The 19,577-nt window shown below is 40.3% G+C and overlaps 2 protein-coding genes across 4 annotated transcripts in view; one reads left to right on the forward strand and one right to left on the reverse strand.

Moving 5' to 3' along the window:
- QTRT2 (queuine tRNA-ribosyltransferase accessory subunit 2) overlaps positions 1–18,534 on the reverse strand; it is a 30,212-nt gene extending 11,678 nt beyond the window's left edge. Inside the window, exons 1-6 of the mRNA XM_010345969.3 lie at positions 18,425–18,534; positions 12,735–12,955; positions 11,911–11,966; positions 10,127–10,203; positions 6,946–7,158; positions 405–604 (exon numbers count right to left, since the gene is read on the reverse strand). Of these exons, the coding sequence (XP_010344271.1) occupies positions 405–604; positions 6,946–7,158; positions 10,127–10,203; positions 11,911–11,966; positions 12,735–12,934 (746 nt within the window). The 5' untranslated portion in view covers positions 12,935–12,955; positions 18,425–18,534. The remainder of the gene's footprint in view (positions 1–404; positions 605–6,945; positions 7,159–10,126; positions 10,204–11,910; positions 11,967–12,734; positions 12,956–18,424) is intronic.
- A 133-nt stretch (positions 18,535–18,667) lies between these two features.
- Positions 18,668–19,577, forward strand: part of CCDC191 (coiled-coil domain containing 191) — an 88,016-nt gene continuing 87,106 nt past the window's right edge. For 2 of the 3 annotated variants that reach the window (XM_039477455.2, XM_039477456.2), the window contains exon 1: positions 18,730–18,918. In XM_039477455.2, coding sequence (XP_039333389.2) covers positions 18,829–18,918 — 90 coding nt within the window. In that variant the 5' untranslated portion in view covers positions 18,730–18,828. Of the gene's footprint in view, positions 18,919–19,577 lie in introns of all 3 variants that reach the window. The other variant, XM_074404335.1, reaches the window with a different exon arrangement.

Genomic DNA, 19,577 nt, shown 5'->3' on the forward strand with positions numbered 1-19,577 from the left:
ATCTTCATCCCACTAGTGATCCCTGATCTGTCCTCAACTTTCCTCAATTTAAACCAGAGTTACATATGACTTTATACTTGGTCTCCAGGTACCACGTTATAATGAAGAGACAACAATATTTGTGATCGGCACAAGAATGAGGGGAAACAGCATAATACTTCTTCTCACTTATAAGGATCAAATAACATAATTCACATGGCAATTATGCTCTACTCTACGTTCTGAAATCAAGGCCAGGACAGCCTTGATGGGAACTCCTGAGCTTTGGTGCCTCGGCAGACTCAGCTCAGAAAGGACATAATCAAAACATCAAAGACATGCACAGACACTATGTAATATACAATATGCCAGCACTCCTGCCCTGCATCCCATGAGGCTGGCCTGTGACCTAATTGAACACTAGCCTTGGTTTGTCCTCTGGCAGCTCTGCAGTGACTGATGACAGCAAGCGTAGTCTAGTCTCCAGGGTTGTCGGATTTCCTTGAAAACCATCCAGAAGGAAGCCACCTACGGGCCGCTTGGCTGTCTCTCGTGCTGACCTCAGCCTCTCTTCCATTACATCTCCACCTTCAATCACGCCAATGATCACACTCTTCTGAAGGACCTGAGGTAAGAAAGGATGACATGCTTTTAACCATTTTTAGTAACGGAGACCTTTGTTAAAATGAACTTTTCATGGAAGTCCAATATAGAGAAGCAGCCTCAGTGAAGCTGCTGCAGCTGGAACATTAAGGGGGATGGTGCTCCCTCTTCCCCAAGAACCTTTAGGGCTCCGAGGAACATACTTTGAAAAACATACTTTACCAATCAAGTAAGAAAAGACTGAGGAAAAAGAGGCATTCAACATATGTAGTTTTGTTCTGGCTTAGATTAAATTAAATCAGGTGCAGTGGCTCAGGCCTATAATCCCAGCACTTTGGGGGGCCAAGGCAGGAAGATCGCTTGAGCCCAGAATTTCAAGACCAGCCTGGGCAATATAGTGAGACCTTGTCTCTACAAAAACAAACAAACAAACAAACAACAACAACAACAACAAAAAAAAAAACTGGCCAGGCGCAGTAGCTCATGCTTGTAATCCCAGTACTTTGGGAGGCTGAGGCGGGCGGATCACTTCAGGTTGGGAGTTCAAGACCAGCCTGACCAACATGAAGAAACCCCACCTCTACTGAAAATACAAAATTAGCCAAGTGTGGTAGAGTATGTCTGTAATCCCAGCTACTCGGGAGGCTGAGGCAAGAGAATCACCTGAACCTGGGAGGCAGAGGTTGCAGTGAGCTGAGATCGCACCATTGCATTCCAGCCTGGGCAACAAGAGTGAAAATCTGTCTTAAAAAAATTAAATTAAATTAAAATTAAAAAAAAAAAAATTAGCTGGGCACGGTGGCTTGTGCCTATAGTCCCAGCTATTTAGGAGGCTGAGCTGGAAGAGGATTTAAGCCTGCAGTAAGCTTAAACTGTGCCACTGCACTCCATCTGAATTAACAGAGATCCTGTTTCAAGAAAAAAAAATTAAATAAATAAATAACATGTACACTAAGCAGGTACAAGAGGAAAAGGACAAAAGAAGAGTTTTAAATTGTGTAATGACTACCCAGGCCTGCTTCAGACTACCTCCAAGTCTCTTAGCTAGAGATAACTTTAGGAACACAGAAACTGTTGAGACAACTGTCTACTCACAAACCAATAAAATAAAGACCACAACCACATACCATCCTCAAAAACAAAGTCAATGGACCTAATATCTAAACATAAAAAATATAGTTATACAAGTTTTAGAAGAATATATTGAACATTTTTACAATCTTGGGGTAAGAAAGGCCTTCCTAAACAAGCTGAAGCTTACAGGAAAAGGTCGACAAGTTTGAGTACAAAAACTTGCCAGGCATGCTGGCTCACGTCTGTAATCCTAGCACTTTGGGAGGCTGAGGTGGGTGGATGACTTGTAGTCAGGAGTTCAAGACGAGCTTGGCCAACATGGCGAAACCCCCATCTCTACTAAAAATACAAAAATTAGCTGGGTGTGGTGGCATGTGCCTGTAGTCCCAGCTACTCGGGAGGCTGAGCGGGGAGAATCGCTTGAGCCCAGGAACCCAGGAGGAGAGGGTTGCACTGAGCTGAGATTGCGCCACTGCACTCCAGCCTGGATGACAGGTCAAGGTTCTGTCTCAAAAACAAAGAAACAACACCCCCCCCCACAAAAAAAACAGTAAAACTTCTCTAGTAAAATATACCATCAAGAAAAACAAAGGAGAACTTGCTCTTTGGACGAATAGTTAAATATCTACAGCATAAAATGAGTTCCAACAAATCCTCTAAAGAAATGAATGACAACCTTGTAGAAATCTAAGTACAATATGTAAATATGAAATTCAGAAAAATAAATGTGACTGTCCTATACACATAAGAACTACTAAACCTTAGCCGGGCGCGGTGGCTCAAGCCTGTAATCCCAGCACTTTGGGAGGCTGAGGCGGGTGGATCACGAGGTCAAGAGATCGAGACCATCCTGGTCAACATAGTGAAATCCTGTCTCTACTAAAAATACAAAAATTAGCTGGGCATAGTGGTGCGTGCCTGTAATCCCACCTACTCAGGAGGCTGAGGCAGGAGAATTGCTTGAACCCAGGAGGCGGAGGTTGCGGTGAGCCGAGATCGCGCCATTGCACTCCAGCCTGGGAAACAAGAGGGAAACTCCATCTCAAAAAAAAAAAAAAAAAAAGAACTACTAAACCTCACTAGTAAGCTAATGTAAAATTGGAAACAACGAGATACCATTTTTGCCCATATAATAACAAAAAAGTTAATACACAAAAAACAACATAGCAGAGGTCAAACTGTAAGGGAAATGGTACTTACATACCCTGATAAACAAAGAGTAAAAATTAGTTCAACTTCTTAGGAAGGAAAGCGGACAGCACTTATCGAAATGTCCATGCTTTTATCTATGGATCCTAAAATTCCACTTCTAACAACCTCTCCTATAATATTCATTCACATGCACCAAGGTTTACTTACAAAGATGTTCAGAATAATGAAAAACTGAAAAAAAAAAAAAAACCCACCTAAATATTTATCCATAGCCTAAAGGCTTATATAAATCATGATATACACACAGTACGGCTCCCTACGCAGCTGTTTAAAAAGAATGCAGTAGATACAGCAATATATGCATTGACAGAGAAAGTTTCAGGATATTGTTAAATGAAAAACAAGCAAACTGCTGAATATATGATCATATTCATGCAATATAGCCATGTATATCTATGTATTAATTATGTGTATCTAATTGCAAAAAATAAGTTTTGAAAGAAAACATTTTACAAATCCACAATGGCTCTCCGGTAGAAGAAAGGGATGGAGAGGAGGCCTGGAACACTGTAAAAAGGGAATTTCACTCTTCAGTTTAAGCAGGAGGGACATAATCGGACTATTCTTCTAGAAAGAACACTTTGGCTATCATGTGAATAATAAATTAAGGGCAAGTATGATCAAAGAATGGAATAGCAGACAACTTTAATAATCTAGGTGAAAGATGAGATGACCCGGGCTAATGATGCAGTGGCAATGTGAATGAAGAGGAAAGATAAAACTTGAAACCTCATCAGGAAGTAGGATCAACATAACTTGGACTAGTTGTCCAAGGAGAGGATAAAGACAAAGTCTCAAATGACTCCTGGCTCCTGTTTTGCAAGTCCAGGGAGACGGTGATAAGAGCAAACGACAAGGACTCCTAGAAAAATAGTGGATGAGGCAAGATGATTACTCTGTTTGTGTGTTCTGAGTTTGAGGAATCAGCAGGATGTACAAATGGCAATTTTAATCACTGAACCTAAATGAATCTAAAGGTATGGCTATGTGTGATGCAAACAAGACTGCCCATGCTAGAGTGGCAGACACTCGGCATGATGCTACCACTCTCCACTCCTGATTCCACAGTAGACATGACTAACAGATGACTATCTTCCTGCTGGACCTGGCCACCTTGGAAGAAACCTGTTCGCCGTCCCTAACCCAGGTAATATATGGAGAAGAAAAGGAAGCCAAAAACAGAATCTTGGAGAGCTTCAATACTGAAGGGCATTCAGAATAAGAGGAGCCAGTAAGACAAGCAGGGACTCATGGGAAAAGGAAAAAGAGGTATGCAGATATACAAAGCAGACAGTTACATAGGCCTGCCTGCTTAACATGACTAGCATGATTATTTGGGAAACTCCCTTTCATGAGTGTAAGAAGCTGAGGATATAATTTATTATCTAAAATGGAACACTTGAGAATAAGGGGGGGCAGTATTAATAATCATATCAAGATAATAATAAGGGATATGGAGACAGACTGCAGCATTTGACCAATAAATATGCAGAAGTAAGGCCAAGTGCAGTGGCTCACGCCAGTACTCCCAACACTTTGGGAGGGTGAGGCAGGCGAATCACGAGGTCAGGAGTTTGAGACCAACCTGGCCAACACAGTGAAACCCCAATTCTACTAAAAATACAAAAATTAGCCAACTGTGGTGGCACGTGTCTATATTCCTAGCAATGGGGAAAGTTGAGGGAAGAGAATCACCTGAACCCAGGAGGCAGAGGTTGCAATGAGCCGAGATTGCACCACTGCACTTCAGCTTGGGCAACAAGAGCAAAACTCCATCTCAAACACACACACGCGCACGCAGAACTAATATGAAATAATGAGGCTGACTGCAACAACATAGATGAGGAACTTGAGGCTCATCTGGCCTTTCTAGTAATCATCTTCGTCACACTCTCTGTCCTGCTTTCTGCCTACCCAAACATTACTAGTCCTGCAAGGATAATGACTGGCTCAAAGCAATTATTAGAAAGCTACCAACACTAACTGCCCAGCCCCACAGCAATGTCCCCATACCAAACTCCTGTTACAGATACTGTAAATTCTAATCAGAACAATCATGTTTCCTCTAATTATTTCATTTATATTAACGTTATTGGCCAAATTATATGTTTATTGCTAAATTCATATAACGATGTTCCTCAGACTCAATGTGCTTTGCCACAGTGGGATGTGATCATCGTTAGGGATTACTCTACATACATAATCTCAGATATTAAAATTCTCTCCTCTGATCACTATCTTCTGTTCCCTCATCTCTGCTGTTCTCTAAATTCTTTTTCAACTTAATTAACTCTGATGTCAGTATCCCTGATTTACCACTACAACCTCATCTTCCTCACCCCATCATAACTATTCACCACCAGCAAACATTTACTGAGGGCTTACTATGCGTCAGGCACCCTGCTGATGATGAAGATACACAAATTATACACAGAAATTGAGCTTAAAGAGGCCACAGTTTAATAAAGACAAACACATAATCATTGTAATACAATATGATTGGGGCTAAAATATAGCTGCATACTAATTAAAGGGGTAGCAAAGAATGAATTGAAATCCCTGGAAGTATCAGAAACCAGTTGTATTGAATGATACATGGCACTTCGGGAGACCAAGGTAGATGGATCACCTGAGGTTGGAAGTTCAAGACCAACCTGACCAACATGGTGAAACTCCGTCTCAACTAAAAATACAAAAATTAGCTGGGCATGGTGATGCATGCTGTAATCCCAGCTACTTGAGAGGCTAAGGCAGGAGAATCACTTTACCCAGGAGGCAAAGGTTGCAGTGCAGCCAAGATTGCCCCACTGCACTCCAGCCTGGGCAATGGAGTGAGACTCTGTCTCAACAACAACAACAACAAAAAGAGTGATATATGGAACGAAATGAGCCTGATGTGGAAGCAAAAGAGGGAATATGGCCAGAGATAAGAAAAGCAGAAATAGTCCAGAAGAAAATCTGTGTACAGAATCAAACAGGCTAATGCCTCCAGGAATTCCAAACAACTCAGAAAGGCCAGAGTGCAAGTCACAGGAGAAAGTAGCTCACAGTGAGCTGGAGGAGCAGGCAGAGGCCACATCATAGCAGGCTGTCCATGCCACGTAAGTGTTGAAGTGGAGGGTCATTAAATTCTTTTAGGAAAGTGGGGAAGGAGCTAATGTTTGTGTTTTTAAAACGAGAATGGAGGCGGAGAGAATTCAAAGGTAATCATGTACATAAGAGATGATGCAGTTATGGCTTAAGGTGGTCATAAGGAGGGGGAGATTCTAGACATATTTAGGCAAATGGGATTAAGAAAGAGTGAACAGTTAGATATTAAATATGAGTGAAGAAAGGGAGTCTTGAAAAGCTCAAATTTCTTGGCCGGATGTACTGGCTCACACTTATAATCCCAGCAATTTGGGAGGCTGAGGCAGGTGGATCACCTGATGTCAAGAGTTCAAGACCAGCCTGGCCAACATGGTGAAACTCCATCTCTACTAAAAACACCCAGCTATACAGGAGGCTGAGGCCAGAGAATCCCTTGAATCTGGGAGGCAGAGGTTGCAGTGAGCCAAGATCGCACCACTGCGCTCCTGCCTGGGCAACAGAGTAAGACTCAATAAAGAAAAAGAAAACCTCAAATTTTTGGTTAAGTAACTTGGTGGATGCCATGAATGGAGATAAAGTATTGAGGAAGAAAAAACAGAACAATAGGCTTGTGGAGGTAAGATGATAAGTCCATTCACTTTTGAGGTTGAGGGATATTCTAGTGACATAACCTACCTATAGCCCATAGTTCTAAAACTAAGTAGAATGATCTTGATAGTATAAACAACTTTAGAATTATTCAGCAATTAAAACTAAGGGAAGTCTGCCCAGGGACAACATATAGAATGGAATGAAAAGGGAAACCCAAGATAGAATCCCAGAGAACAATAATACTTAGGGTTCAGAAAGAAAATAAAAAGAGAGAGTAAAAGTAGACAAAGAAGTGAGGAGCACATCAGCAGGAGGAAGAACAGAAAAGGTGGTGTCACAGAATGTAAGGGAGGCAAGAGTGTCAAGAGAAAGGAGTGGTTAGTGGTACAGCCTTACCTCTGACTCCTCCTGCAGCTGCAGACAGTTATCCAAGAAGAGAAGTGATCGGTCAACAGACTTTCTGGCCCTTTTTATGGAAGTTGCTTCCTTACAAGATACTTCTCCATCGGAGAGGCATTGGAACCAGTCTGGCTGAAGGGCCTGCTGAATTGCCATGAACTTGGAAACAGTCATTTCCACTCGTCCTGAAACACCCCACACAGACGCAGACTGCCATGGAGCAAAATGATGGGGAATTAGTAGGAGTAAAATGCAAATAAAAATAAATAATTAAAATTATAAAGCAATAATTCTTTACAACTGCAGAGATGGTGACAATTCAATATCCAGACATGGTGGGTAATAGGATCTTACAGCTTACAGAGAATCCTTCAGTGGTCATATAACTTTTGAGGTAGCCCCCAATAATTCTTTGTTCTCTTTTCTAGCCATCTTCCATTCTCCCCTATCCCAACTGCCCCACCCCTACCCACCCCTTGCTGTTCCTGAATACACCACAGACTCTGAATCTCTGCTCTTGATCATACAGTTCCTTTTGACTAACAAACTCCTATTTCTTCTTTTTTTCAAAACTTTTTTCATTGATACATATTTGTACACTTTTATGGGGCACAAGTGAGACTTCTTACATATATAGCACATGTAATAACCGTGTGAGGGTATTTGAGAATCCATCACCTCAAGTATTTATTATTTCTAGATGTTGGAACTTCTACGTCTTTGCCTGGCAAAATACTATGTGTCCATTGAGACACTGAGTTCACATATTTAATCTGATCTCCAAACTTCCAAATCGATCTCTCCTCTATGCTCTTGCAGTAATTTGTACTTATTTCTTTTATAGAAATGATAGCATTTATTACACCATTCTATATTTGTCTGACTACCCAATTCATGCTTGTATCCCAAAAGCGTCTAGGGCCCTAGACACTTTTAATATCTAGTGTTTACTAGACTGAATTAGATACAGAATTAAAGACTTAAATCTCCCAGTTCACAAGAATATAGATATTAGTAACACTCAGTCTTTGAGCTAAAAACAAAACTACCTATTAAGACATTCCAGGTAACTGTTGCTGCAAAAAGAAACAAAAACAAAACAAAACAAAAAACTACCCTTTGACCCAGCAATCCCATTACTGGGCATATACCCAGAGCAATATAAATCATTCCACCACAAAGATACATGCACACAATTGTTCACTGCAGCACTATTCACAATAGAAAAACATGAAATCAACCTAAATGTCCATCAGTGATAGATTGGATAAAGAAAATGTGGTACATATACCACAGGATACTATGCAGCCATAAAAAAGAATGAGGTCACCGGACCTCATTGTATTCCCAGCACTTTGGGAGGCCACAGCAGGCGGATCATAACATCAGGAGATTGAGACCATCCTGGCCACCATGGTGAAACCCCATCTCTACTAAAAATACAAAAATTAGCTGGGCGTGGTGGCACATGCCTGTAGTTCCAGCTACTCTGGAGGCTGAGGCAGGAGAATCGCTTGAATCAGGGAGTCAGAGGTTGTAGTGAGTCAAGATCGCGCCACTGCACTCTAGACTGGCAACAGAGTGAGGCTGTGTCTCAAAATATATACATATACACACACATATATATCTATATCTATATATACACATACATATATGTGTATATATACATATATAAAGAGGTCATGTCTTTTACAGGAACATAGATGGAACTGGAGGCCATTGTCCTTAGCAAACTAATGCAGGAACAAAAAATCAAATACCATACATGTTCTCACTTTTAAGTGGGAGCTAATGATGAGAACACAAAGGAAGGAACAACAGACACTGGGGTCTACTTGGGGGTGGAGGGTGGGAGGAAGGAGAGAACGAGAAAACTATTGAATATTAGGCTTAATACCTCAGTGATGAAATAATCAGTACAACAAACCCCCATGACACAAATTTACCTGTGTAACAAATGTTTACATTACCCCGAACCAAAAATAAAAGTCAAAAAAACGGGAAAAAAATTCTATCTTTGGTTACCCTACAGCATCCCTTTTCTTAGAAAAGATCAACAAGGACATAGATGGAGAGCCAACATACAGTCTTTTTATTTTGTACTAAGGCATCAGAATTACTGTTTAAATGATTCTTCTCTCCCTTATAATTTAGGAAGATAACGGAAGTCAAAGTATTTTATTTTTCCTTTTTTTAAGACAGAGTCTTGCTCTGTTACCCAGGCTGGAATGCAGTGCAGTGGTGCGATCTTGGCTCACTGCCACCTCTGCCTCCCGGGTTCAAGTGATTCTCTTGCCTCAGCCTCCCAAGTAGCCGGGATTATAGGCCCGTGCCACCACACCCGACTAATTTTTCTATTAGTGTAGATGGGGTTTTGCATGTTGGACAGGCTGGTCCCAAACTCCTAAGCTCAAGCCATCCACCCACCTGGCCTACCACAGTGCTGGGATTACAGGCGTGAGTCACCACACCCAGCCCAGGTATTTTCTCCAGAATTCAAACTACAAAATAAATAGAAGCCTAAAACAGGAGAATGAGTAAAAATAGTGTTCTTAGGGGCACAATTAATAAATATCGCTGACATTAATAAAGTGAGTGCAGGAAAAGTAATTGCGTTTGTAAAGCAGCAGTATGCACTGAAGCCTTGCCAGAACGCTGTCCTAAGGGATAATGCCAATTGGGCCACCTCTCAAGTGAACCTTTTAATGAAGTGCTTTTGATACTGTTCTTCACTAGACAAAAATCTCTGGCTGTAGACCCAGCAGAGAGTATTATATTGAGGTTCTACTATATATAGTTATACATGTGATAATACTTATCGGCAGCTTCCCCCACTCTTCCTGAAGTTGTTAAAATTCAAACAAAGCATAGCAGCAAAAGACTATTGTTTTCCCCTATCATAGCAATTTCTTTTTTTGGCACGTATTTGACCCTCTTCTACCCTCAATTTTTTTTGCAACAATGAAAACGCTGAGGATATGGTTTTCCTCATCTTAACCTCATCCATAGACAGCCCTATTCTAACTCTATAAACCATCCCATCCCACTGTAATTATCGAAATAAGGAAAAGGTATAAGTGATCATCCCAGGCAGTGGGATCTGGGCATCTGAGGGATTCACCATAGGCGGAATTTCTGGGGCAAAGCTGCAGCCTTGGAGACCCTTCTGAAAACACACCTTGTTTGTTACATAACCAGCCGGGCAGGGACTGACTGGATCGTGCAGGGAGCAGTACAAGAGTGATTCTGGCATGCCTGTATAAACAACAAAAAAAGAACCCTTGAAAGTGCTTACATCAACAATGACACTGTATTACAGCAGGAAACAGCTTCACAATGTGTACTGCTGAATAAAGCAACTCTAAACACGGTCAGTAGGTGGTACTGAACCTTGGAATTATAGGTGGCCTATCAATAAGCATAAAGAGATTACTAATCTAAAGAAAGAATTAAATACAATGGTTCATGTCTAATATGTACTGAGTTGTTACAAAGGAAAGATATTATCTTAAAGCACAATAGATAATAAAAGTATTTAGTGATACATTGATCTCATTTGATTTTATTTAAAGAATTTAGTATCAAATGTGCTCATTCCAGGTACCATCCAAGGGGAACTAGATACTGGAAAGATAAAATGATATGGCTATAAGGTGATCTCACTAAATAAATCTCAAGAATATCATGGGTCTGTAGGGACAGAATTTTAGAGAAGCTATAGAATACTGCAAATGGATCTCATTCTTAATAAGTTGCATTGATTCACTATGACAGTTTCTTAGGTTCTTCAGTCAAAAAGACAGTCATTTTTTTAAAAAAATACAAAAAAAATGTTTAGTAAACCATGTGTGCTTAAATATCATATGCTATGGCATATTTTCGCTACGGAAAAAAAAAAACAGGATTCCACTGAAAAAGACAAAAACAAATAAACAAAGGAAGTTTAAAACCTCTGTAGTTTTTTTCACTTTATTTTCCAAAATTTCGTTATTACAATTATCTCTAGAAAGCTTATATTAGCATTTTCACTTATATTCTTGTATACTTTAAAGCTGGTTATTAAAACTGGCCTCAGGTTAAGGAGAATGATATTTCATAAATTCCTCTACTAAAATACAGGGTCTTGTGATAACCAAGAGGATATCATGCAGTTGCCCTCAGCAGAGGACTGAAGAACCAATGGAAACAGGATTTTCATTCAAGTGAGTCCTAGATATCGGAAAAAGCTTCAGGAGAAAGTGGTCTACAGAAGAACCGGTGTTCCAGCTATCACTGCTAAGCTTTTCCTGTAAATAAATAGAAGCGTACATCTGCATACAAAATCCCATTTCTGGAATTAAGGATAATATTAACATGTCAGAATACAGCCATATATAAACGCTTTATCCTCCCCAAATGTCTGAGGTTCAAGCATGATGAGATGACTTTAGAGTTCACACATGCTCCATGCAAGCTCTCACTGCTGAGTCAAATACTCAGGGCCTGGAGCATCTGCCCCACACCTGTCTACTGTCACTGGGCTCCCACTCCTAACCTGGGTTTCTTTTACTCTTCCTTGACCCAGTTAAAATGCCCCTCATCTGCTCTCTCAAGAATCCTTTCTCTGGGTTTTTATGAAGGCTTAAAGAAAAAAAAATCCTTTCTTTATCCTGACCACCTTGCGGGTTATATGCTCTGCCCCCTGGCCTGTCATAATATACATACATATCCCTAATCCTGTAAAGCAGTCACCACAATTTTTACTAGAATTCTCTATCTTTATCCCAGCAGGCTCCGAATTCCACGAGAGCAGCCAACTGTTTCCTATTCAATCTTGACTTGCCAATGCCTGGTTCTTAGATGTTCAAAAAATACTTGTTAAAATTATGAATAAATATATGAATGAAAGATCAAAGAGGCAACAGCACCTCCAAACTCCAAATGAACACATCACAAGGCACATATAAATAACTTAATCTTTACCTATAAACTTTCCAACTCCGTCCTTATATTCTGTCAAGACTTCGTGATGTTCTGCCCTATAAGCAAAACAGAAAAATACATAATAATGCATCATTGTATGAATACTCTGTACAACTAAAGCCCTCTTCTCCTCACCCAAATAAGTTACATTATAGTAAATGCTGTCTTGAATTACACCATTATTCAAGAGTTCTAAATAACTAGGCTAGGTTCATTAGCCAGAACAAAGGCCTTCAATTTGCTAGTGGTTCTGTGAGACATGAAACTGGTAAAGATCAACTCCTTCAGAATACTTGAATTTTCTTCTTTCTCTTGCCCCTTTAAAATTGCTGTTATTAACACAATTCTACAGAGTATTGTGTTAACTGGTCATATAGTAGGCTTTTCAATTAAGAATAAAGTCAGTGTATATATTATACAAAATGATCTAACTCCTTTAGTTCTGTTTCCATAAAGTAGTACTAGCAAGTATATGTGCAAAGGCAGAAAAAACTTTGAAGCTGGTGCATGATGAGAGGCCCTGAACTCCAAGTATAGCTCTCACAGAGCATTCGCTGCCCTGTCACCCCTGGGAGCAGTGGCAATGGGGCAGTATGGGACTGTAGGATTGGAGGAAAAGTGAAGCAGATCTAATATACAGGTCTGGCCTGTGGCTTCCAGCTTAGGGTCAGATGGTGTATAATATTTGATACCTCTCTTCTGATTTCATTTTGAAAATCAACAAATTATATATATAAACAAAAAAAAATATTTCTCTTTTTTGTACCTAAGGTAACTAGGCTGCTACCAGAGTTGATACTTGAACCATCTGTTCTAACACTTACAGGGATGACAGCGTAAGCTGAACCATGGCAGGAACCCCGTGGATGTTACGCAGCGTGTGATGGGTGAGGTGTGGGGCAGAGCCGGTTTTGGTGTACAGAAGGCAGCCTGGAATGTCCATGGTGTGGTCTCTTGTTTTGCCCAGGTTTTTTATTTTTCCTAGGCGACAGCCATTAACTACCTTGGTAAGACTCAGCTTCATCCTAAGGAATTCTTCTAGGTCCTGACAAGAAGAGAGCATTAAGTATAAAAGGAGCTTTTCACAACATTTAAAGGCCAAGCATTTTGCAAAAAACAAAAAACAAAAAACTTCAGAAAAATGAATGATAGCATGCTTACTGTTTCCAGTCTAAACATTTTCTTAGATATCAGGAACAGGGGAATGGGAAAAGACACAAAGAGAGTAAGATACCTTCCCTAAGGTTCTAGAACAATATGTTGGCATCCACTAATTTTAAATTTAGTCATGGAATTTTTGTCTGAGCTGATGAAAACTGAACAAATGAAAGAACAGAAGTAGAAAGAATCATGGAAAGAATGCCATGAAGTCAAGGCTCTCTCAGCCTTGAAAATGCATATAGAGAACAGTCACACTGCTTAGGCCAATGGATTACTGAGATAATCCATTTTTTTCCTTTCTCCAATTTGAGAGTATGCTAAGCCAATATAGCAATTTTTTCCTAATAATGCTGTTAAGTGAAGAAAACAGCATCCTGGTGTTTATTAAAATATATGGAAGAATAAATGTCAAAAGATAAACATTATCTCTGAGGTGGGATCATTTCCCAATTTGTTCTTATATGGTATCCAAACAGAAGTGAGAAATGGTGTGGAGCATACATGTGATCCATAAGCAATGTGTCATTACTTTCATAACTGAGAAAGACTAATATTTGTTTAAAGAAAAAATAAACTTTCTAACCTCTATAGATAATATAGGGAAAAAAAATCAAAAAACATTATTAATTATTTGTTGGCTGTTCCTAAATGATTTAGTATTCAGTGAAGCAAAATATCAGGTTCCAGTTTTAAAATGCACTACAGAACTTGATAAGCACATAAAATCATCTGCTAAATGTCACCAGACATACCAACATTTTACAAACACTTCATTACATCTCTACAGCAAGTACCATACCTTCTGGCATTCTTGAAAACTGGGCTAGGCCCAGTTGTATTAGCTGATGAATGAGCTATCAGAGAGACTCCAACCTTAGATCTCGCTTTCTTCTCTTTTCTTTTTTCTTTGACACGGAGCTCTGTCACCCAGACTGGAGTGCAATGGCACGATGTCACCTCACTGCAACCTCCGCCTCTGGGTTTAAGAGATTCTCCTGCCTCAGCCTCCCAAATAGTTAGAATTACAGGTGTGTGCCGCCATGCCCAGCTAATTTTTATATTTTTAGTAGAGATGGAGTTTCACCACGTTGGCCAGGCTCGTCTCAAACTCCTAACCTCAGGTGATGCGCCTGCCTTGGGATAAAAAGTGCTGGGATAATAGGAGTGGGCTACTGTGCCTGGCCAGATCCCATTTTCTTAACCATACTCTGAAAGCCAACCATTGTTAAAATGTCACCAAATACGTAAGACTTACCTATCATTAGTTAAATATATTCAAGAATGAAAACATTACTTTTTTAGAGGACATAAATTCTTATATTTAAATAAAATAGCCATCTCTGTCATTAGAATATTAGACATAATAACTACTTTCTATAAGGTCTAAGAAGAGATTTTATGCTAGACACAAATTTTAAAAACTAATATATGTTTGATAAAAGCCTGTTCAATTTTCTATAACTATAACATCATTCTTTCAAATTATCACAAAGATAGAAACATAAAAATAAATGTCATTAGAACTCACAGAAATGGAGACTGGTAAGGGAAAAATGTTACATTTTAATAAATGGCATAAAAGCTATTTTTTTTTTTTTTACAAACCCTGTTGTTACACATTTAAACTGCTAAAACAAGAAGGTTCATTTAAAAAAATTGTGAAACTACCCTTCTAAGCTAATAAAAATATATTCTAGAAAATATAAGAATTATATTGCTTACCTATTTATCAGGTAATACTGATTTCAAGTGATAAAAATATATTTTATATTCTAAACCATCAGAGCTCTAACACGAAGTTGAAGACAGCATTCTGTAATCTAAGCAGCTCTGGAGAACTGAAGCAGGGGAAGCACAAAGATGAGACATGCACTCCAAAGCGTAATGAATCAACACCTGTTGTTCTGTCTGAATACTGAAATCAACCAATATGGAACACTAGATTTCTTGAAACATAAATAAGAACTAATGAAAATTTAATGGACCAGAATTTTTAAATGCTGTAGTAACGTAAGCATTTCCTATTCTCACATACATCTGAGAACAGAAGAAACTGTATTGCCTGGAGCTGTTTCAGAAAGGGCTAGAGACAAGAACTTGCTGGCTCCTCCAAAAATACTCTTTCATCTGAGCTGTGTAGAGTTTAAATGTACACATGTGAACTATGTTTTTTAAATTAAATTCACATAAAGGTATGAAGAGCCTTCATTATGAAGAACTTTCATTGGGTAAAACTAGTATGTTTGAAAAATGAAGTGTAGAATTTTAGAATTTATTAACTTTTTAAATCTCTCCCCATCAAACCCATGCTTTCATTTCTCCAGTTTATTAATAAATGACATGAACGACTGACAACCAAAGCTTCAGATGAGCATGTGAAAATCTGCTTTTCCATACTGTGTTAACTCAATTCCAGGTAAAAACAACAAACTCCATTTCTTTAGTAAACCTGTGCTTAATATCCCAGTATTATACAATTGCCATTAGACTTTAGAAATGCTAAAAATAGTTTATAGAGTTCCATTACTACCAGAGGCTCCTACCTGGAAATTCCTCATCACCACCTCACCACCATCACCCCTTCTGCCGTTTTATTGTAACAAGTCTGAGACCAGGCCTGCTTAGTCAGAGGCTTGTCTAGAACCCAGGTCTCCTGCAAAGAAGCCTGTACTCTTTTTATTGTGTCTTTTTTTTTTTTTTTTGAGACAAGGTCTCACTCTACTGCCCAGGCTGGAGTGCAGTGGTGCAATTATGGCTCACTGTAGCCTTGACATCCCAGGCTCAATTGATCCTCCCACCTCAGTCTCCTAAGTAGCTGAGACTAAAGGTGCCCAAATACCACACCTGATTAATTTAAAAATTTTTTTGTCAAGATGGGGTCTCACAACGTTGCCCAGGCTGGTCTCAAACTCCTGGGCTCAAATGATCCTGCCTTGACCTCCCAAAGTGCTGGGATTACAGGTGTGAGCCACCGCACCTAGCCAATTATGCCTTTTAAGTGAGAGTAAATTGAACACGCTAGGAGATGTATTCAGATTTTTATTTTTTTAGAATATCTTGCAGCATACCATGGGCACTTAAAGAACAAGATTTTTAAAAGTGTATGTGAAATCTATGAAACACCTTTTTGTTTTTTTCCCCTAAAACACACTGTGGAAAGTCATAAAAAGAAGGAAGCCTTTGGTTGGGCACGTTGGTTCATGCCTATAATCCCAGCAGTTTCGGAGGCCAACATGGGCAGATCACTTGAGCCCAGGAGTTCAAGACCAGAGTGGGCAAAATAATGAAAGTACTTTTAAACAATGTGGTGTACTGAGCTGACTGAGAAATGACACATAGAAATGAAGAACACTGGCCAGACGCAGTGGCTCACGCCTGTAATCCCAGCACTCTGGGAGGCCGAGGTCGGCGGACCACCTGAGGTCAGGAGTTCGAGACCAGCCTGGCCAACATGGTGAAACCCCACCTCTACTAGAAATACAAAAATCAGCCAGGCATGGTGGCACGTGCCTGTAATCCCAGCTACTCTGGCAGCTGAGACAGGAGAATCGCTTGAACCCAGAAGGCAGTGAGCCAACTGTGCCCCTGCACTCCAGACTGGGTAACAGAGTAAGACTCCATCTCAACAACAATAACAAAAAAAAAAAAAAAAAAAAAAAAAAGAAAGAAAAAGAAAAAGAAAAAAGAAATGAAGAATGCTACACTTCTAGAAAACAATAACTGAAGACTCTTCCAAGGCATTTGGAAATCCTTACACCATTTGGTAGGGGGAAAAAGATACTGAATGAGGTTAAACTTTGCTAAGTGTGTGGGTGTTAAAAATTCAGAAGTAACTGTTAAAAACGATTAGTGACAGAATGCATAATTTCCAAACTCTCTGGAGAGAGAAGTGGGAAGATAAAGAAAAATTAATAAAAGGCAAGAAAGAAAAAGAGACTAAAAAAAAAAAAAGAAATAGAAAACATCAAATAAGATGGTGGAAGTCCAAATGTCAGTAATCACAATAAAAGTTAAATTAATTTCACATACAGAAAGACATAACAATAGCAACTAACATTTAATGGGTATTTACTGCGTATTAAGCACTGTTCTTTACATATTCACTCCATTAATCCTCATATCAAATGCATAATATAGATGCTACTACTATCTGCATTTTTATGGCTGGGGAAACTGAGGCTGATAAAATCACCAGCTGGTAACTGGCAGAGGTAGGACTTCAATTATTGAAGGCTAGCTTTCAATGCTGTACTCTAATAGGCTGGAAGCTTAGAAGTTCCATTTGGTCCATAAACACATTACAATCATAGTTTCCATTTTGCTATAGTGTTCTGGCTTTTTTCCCTTTCTCCCTCTCACCTCTAATCCGTCCTCTCAGAATCTGCAATCTTTCTCCATTCTCATACAAACATTTAAACATACTTGTATATGGGAGGGAGTGCTTTTACAAAAATAAAAACATACTATAGTATTAATATATGCACTTCTCTGGAATTTGCTTTTCTCTCAAGAACAAACATTAGACCTCTTTCCTGAAGAAGAGACATAAAGCTAATTTACCCTTTTGAAAGAACTACTTCGTGATACTGCATAGTTTGTATGAACACAATTTATTCAACCACCTTTCAGATAGACCACTTACAGAGCTGGTCCTAGGATCGCTGTAACAGTTTGAGGGCACAGGTTCCCTAACCTCATTTTCACCAATTGCAAGTCAACTTTAGTTTACATTTCCTGGCAGAATGCTTTGCATACACTTATTTTTAATTACTACAACACTCCAGTGATTCAGGTATTATCGTCTCTAGTTTGCTAACGAGAAAACAGGGTCTCCGAGTTATTAAACAAGTTGCTTAAGGTCATATAGCCACAAAGTAGCTGAATCCAAAACTCCTGTTTTAAATCTTTACTCTGCTTTGTAAACCCATTTAGCACACCTCAATGGGCTGTCTTCGGAAACATCTCGGCTCAGCCAATAAGGCTGGATGCATCTTTGCTCCATGGGCCATCTCTATAGCCCCAGACCTCCCTAGGCACCTAGCTCGGAGATTGAAGATGGTCTCACCCTCCCATGAGCAGTTCGGAATAAAAACTTTCGACTGAGGAATCTACCCTTGAGCAGAGGCTGGTCGAAAGGGGCCCTTTTATCTCAGAGGTGTCGGCGACGCTCACACGATTTATGAGAATCCGAACTTAAAGAAGCCAAGATCCGCAAGGCGACCCAGTAAAGGAAAGGAGAGACATGGCGGGAGTACAATCACCGTTACTACAACTCAACCAGGAAGCGTCTGGGCGCGATGCGACTCATTCATCTCTAGCAGCTCCCACACCAGCAGGGCTAAGGGGCACTTACCGCCAAACCATTCAACTCTTTTAAAAGTCTTCAGATCCCTCAAACTCCTCACAGTTCACTACCACGTGTTAGGCTTGCAGAATTCTCTGCCCCAAACCACTGCCTCCAGAGCAGAGCCAATCAGGGAGTACTGCGTCATCACTGGGCGCCAGAAAAAAAAAAGCAAAGCGGATGTTAAAGCGAGCCTTGATGACTACAAAAGCAAGGGACCGCGGCTGTTGCTATGGTAATTGAGCCAACGCTAGCGGCCTGCGCAGAGCCTCTTGGGAGCCGTGGTTCGACGGCGTCCTACGCCTGCTTTCCTTGGGGCGGAGGAACAACAATTATCAGCGCGACCAGGAGGCAGCCTGGACAGAAGAGCGGTGGTTGCACCTTTGACCAAGGTTCGGGCTTGAGCTTGGAAAATGCTACTGGCGCCCCAGGAAAGGCCCACCCCAAAGAAGAGGATGAGGCTGAGTCGCTGGAAACTGTTCACAAGGAAGCCGAGTCCCAAGGTGATCCCAATCCGGAGCTTTGGAGGGCGGGGACCTTCCCGAGGCGCGGCGCAGTCTTGAAGCCAGTCGCGGCCCCTCTGTGCTTCCTGCCTCTTCCCCGAGGGGTACCCTTAGCTGACATGCCCCTGCCTCTTCCCCGAGGGGCACCCTTAGCTGACATGCCCCTGCCTTGACCGCCCCAAAGCCAGCATTGCCCTGAGTGAAGTTCTCTAGGAGCTCTGGGGTCTGGGCACTTTACGGGTTTGGTGGGCAGCATCGTGGAAGAAGTGTTTCTAACGCTTTTCTCAAACCAGAGGTGTCTACTGGTGCCCATCAGTGTGAAAGGAGTTTGCAAACTCCGTGTTCCTGCTACTTTAAATTTTAGGAAACTTCTCGCACATTTCTTTCTTTTTCTCTTTTTTTGCAAATCTTGGGGAAACTGATCTTTATTAACGGGAGAAATCTTCACGTTAAATACCCTGCATATATTCCTGCCCATCCACTTTTACGTAGAGTATCTAAAATGAACTCAGGAGTGCAAGTGAATATTGAATATATTAATATTTGATTCACATAGAAATTTCTAAATTCAACCAACATTCAAAAAATAGATTCTCTCCATATCTGTCACCATTTGGATGTATTAGCACCTGAAGATAAGAAAAAACTCATAACCCCAT

This window comes from Saimiri boliviensis, chromosome 8 (genome assembly GCF_048565385.1).
Source record: "Saimiri boliviensis isolate mSaiBol1 chromosome 8, mSaiBol1.pri, whole genome shotgun sequence".
Taxonomy (NCBI): Eukaryota; Metazoa; Chordata; class Mammalia; order Primates; family Cebidae; genus Saimiri; species Saimiri boliviensis.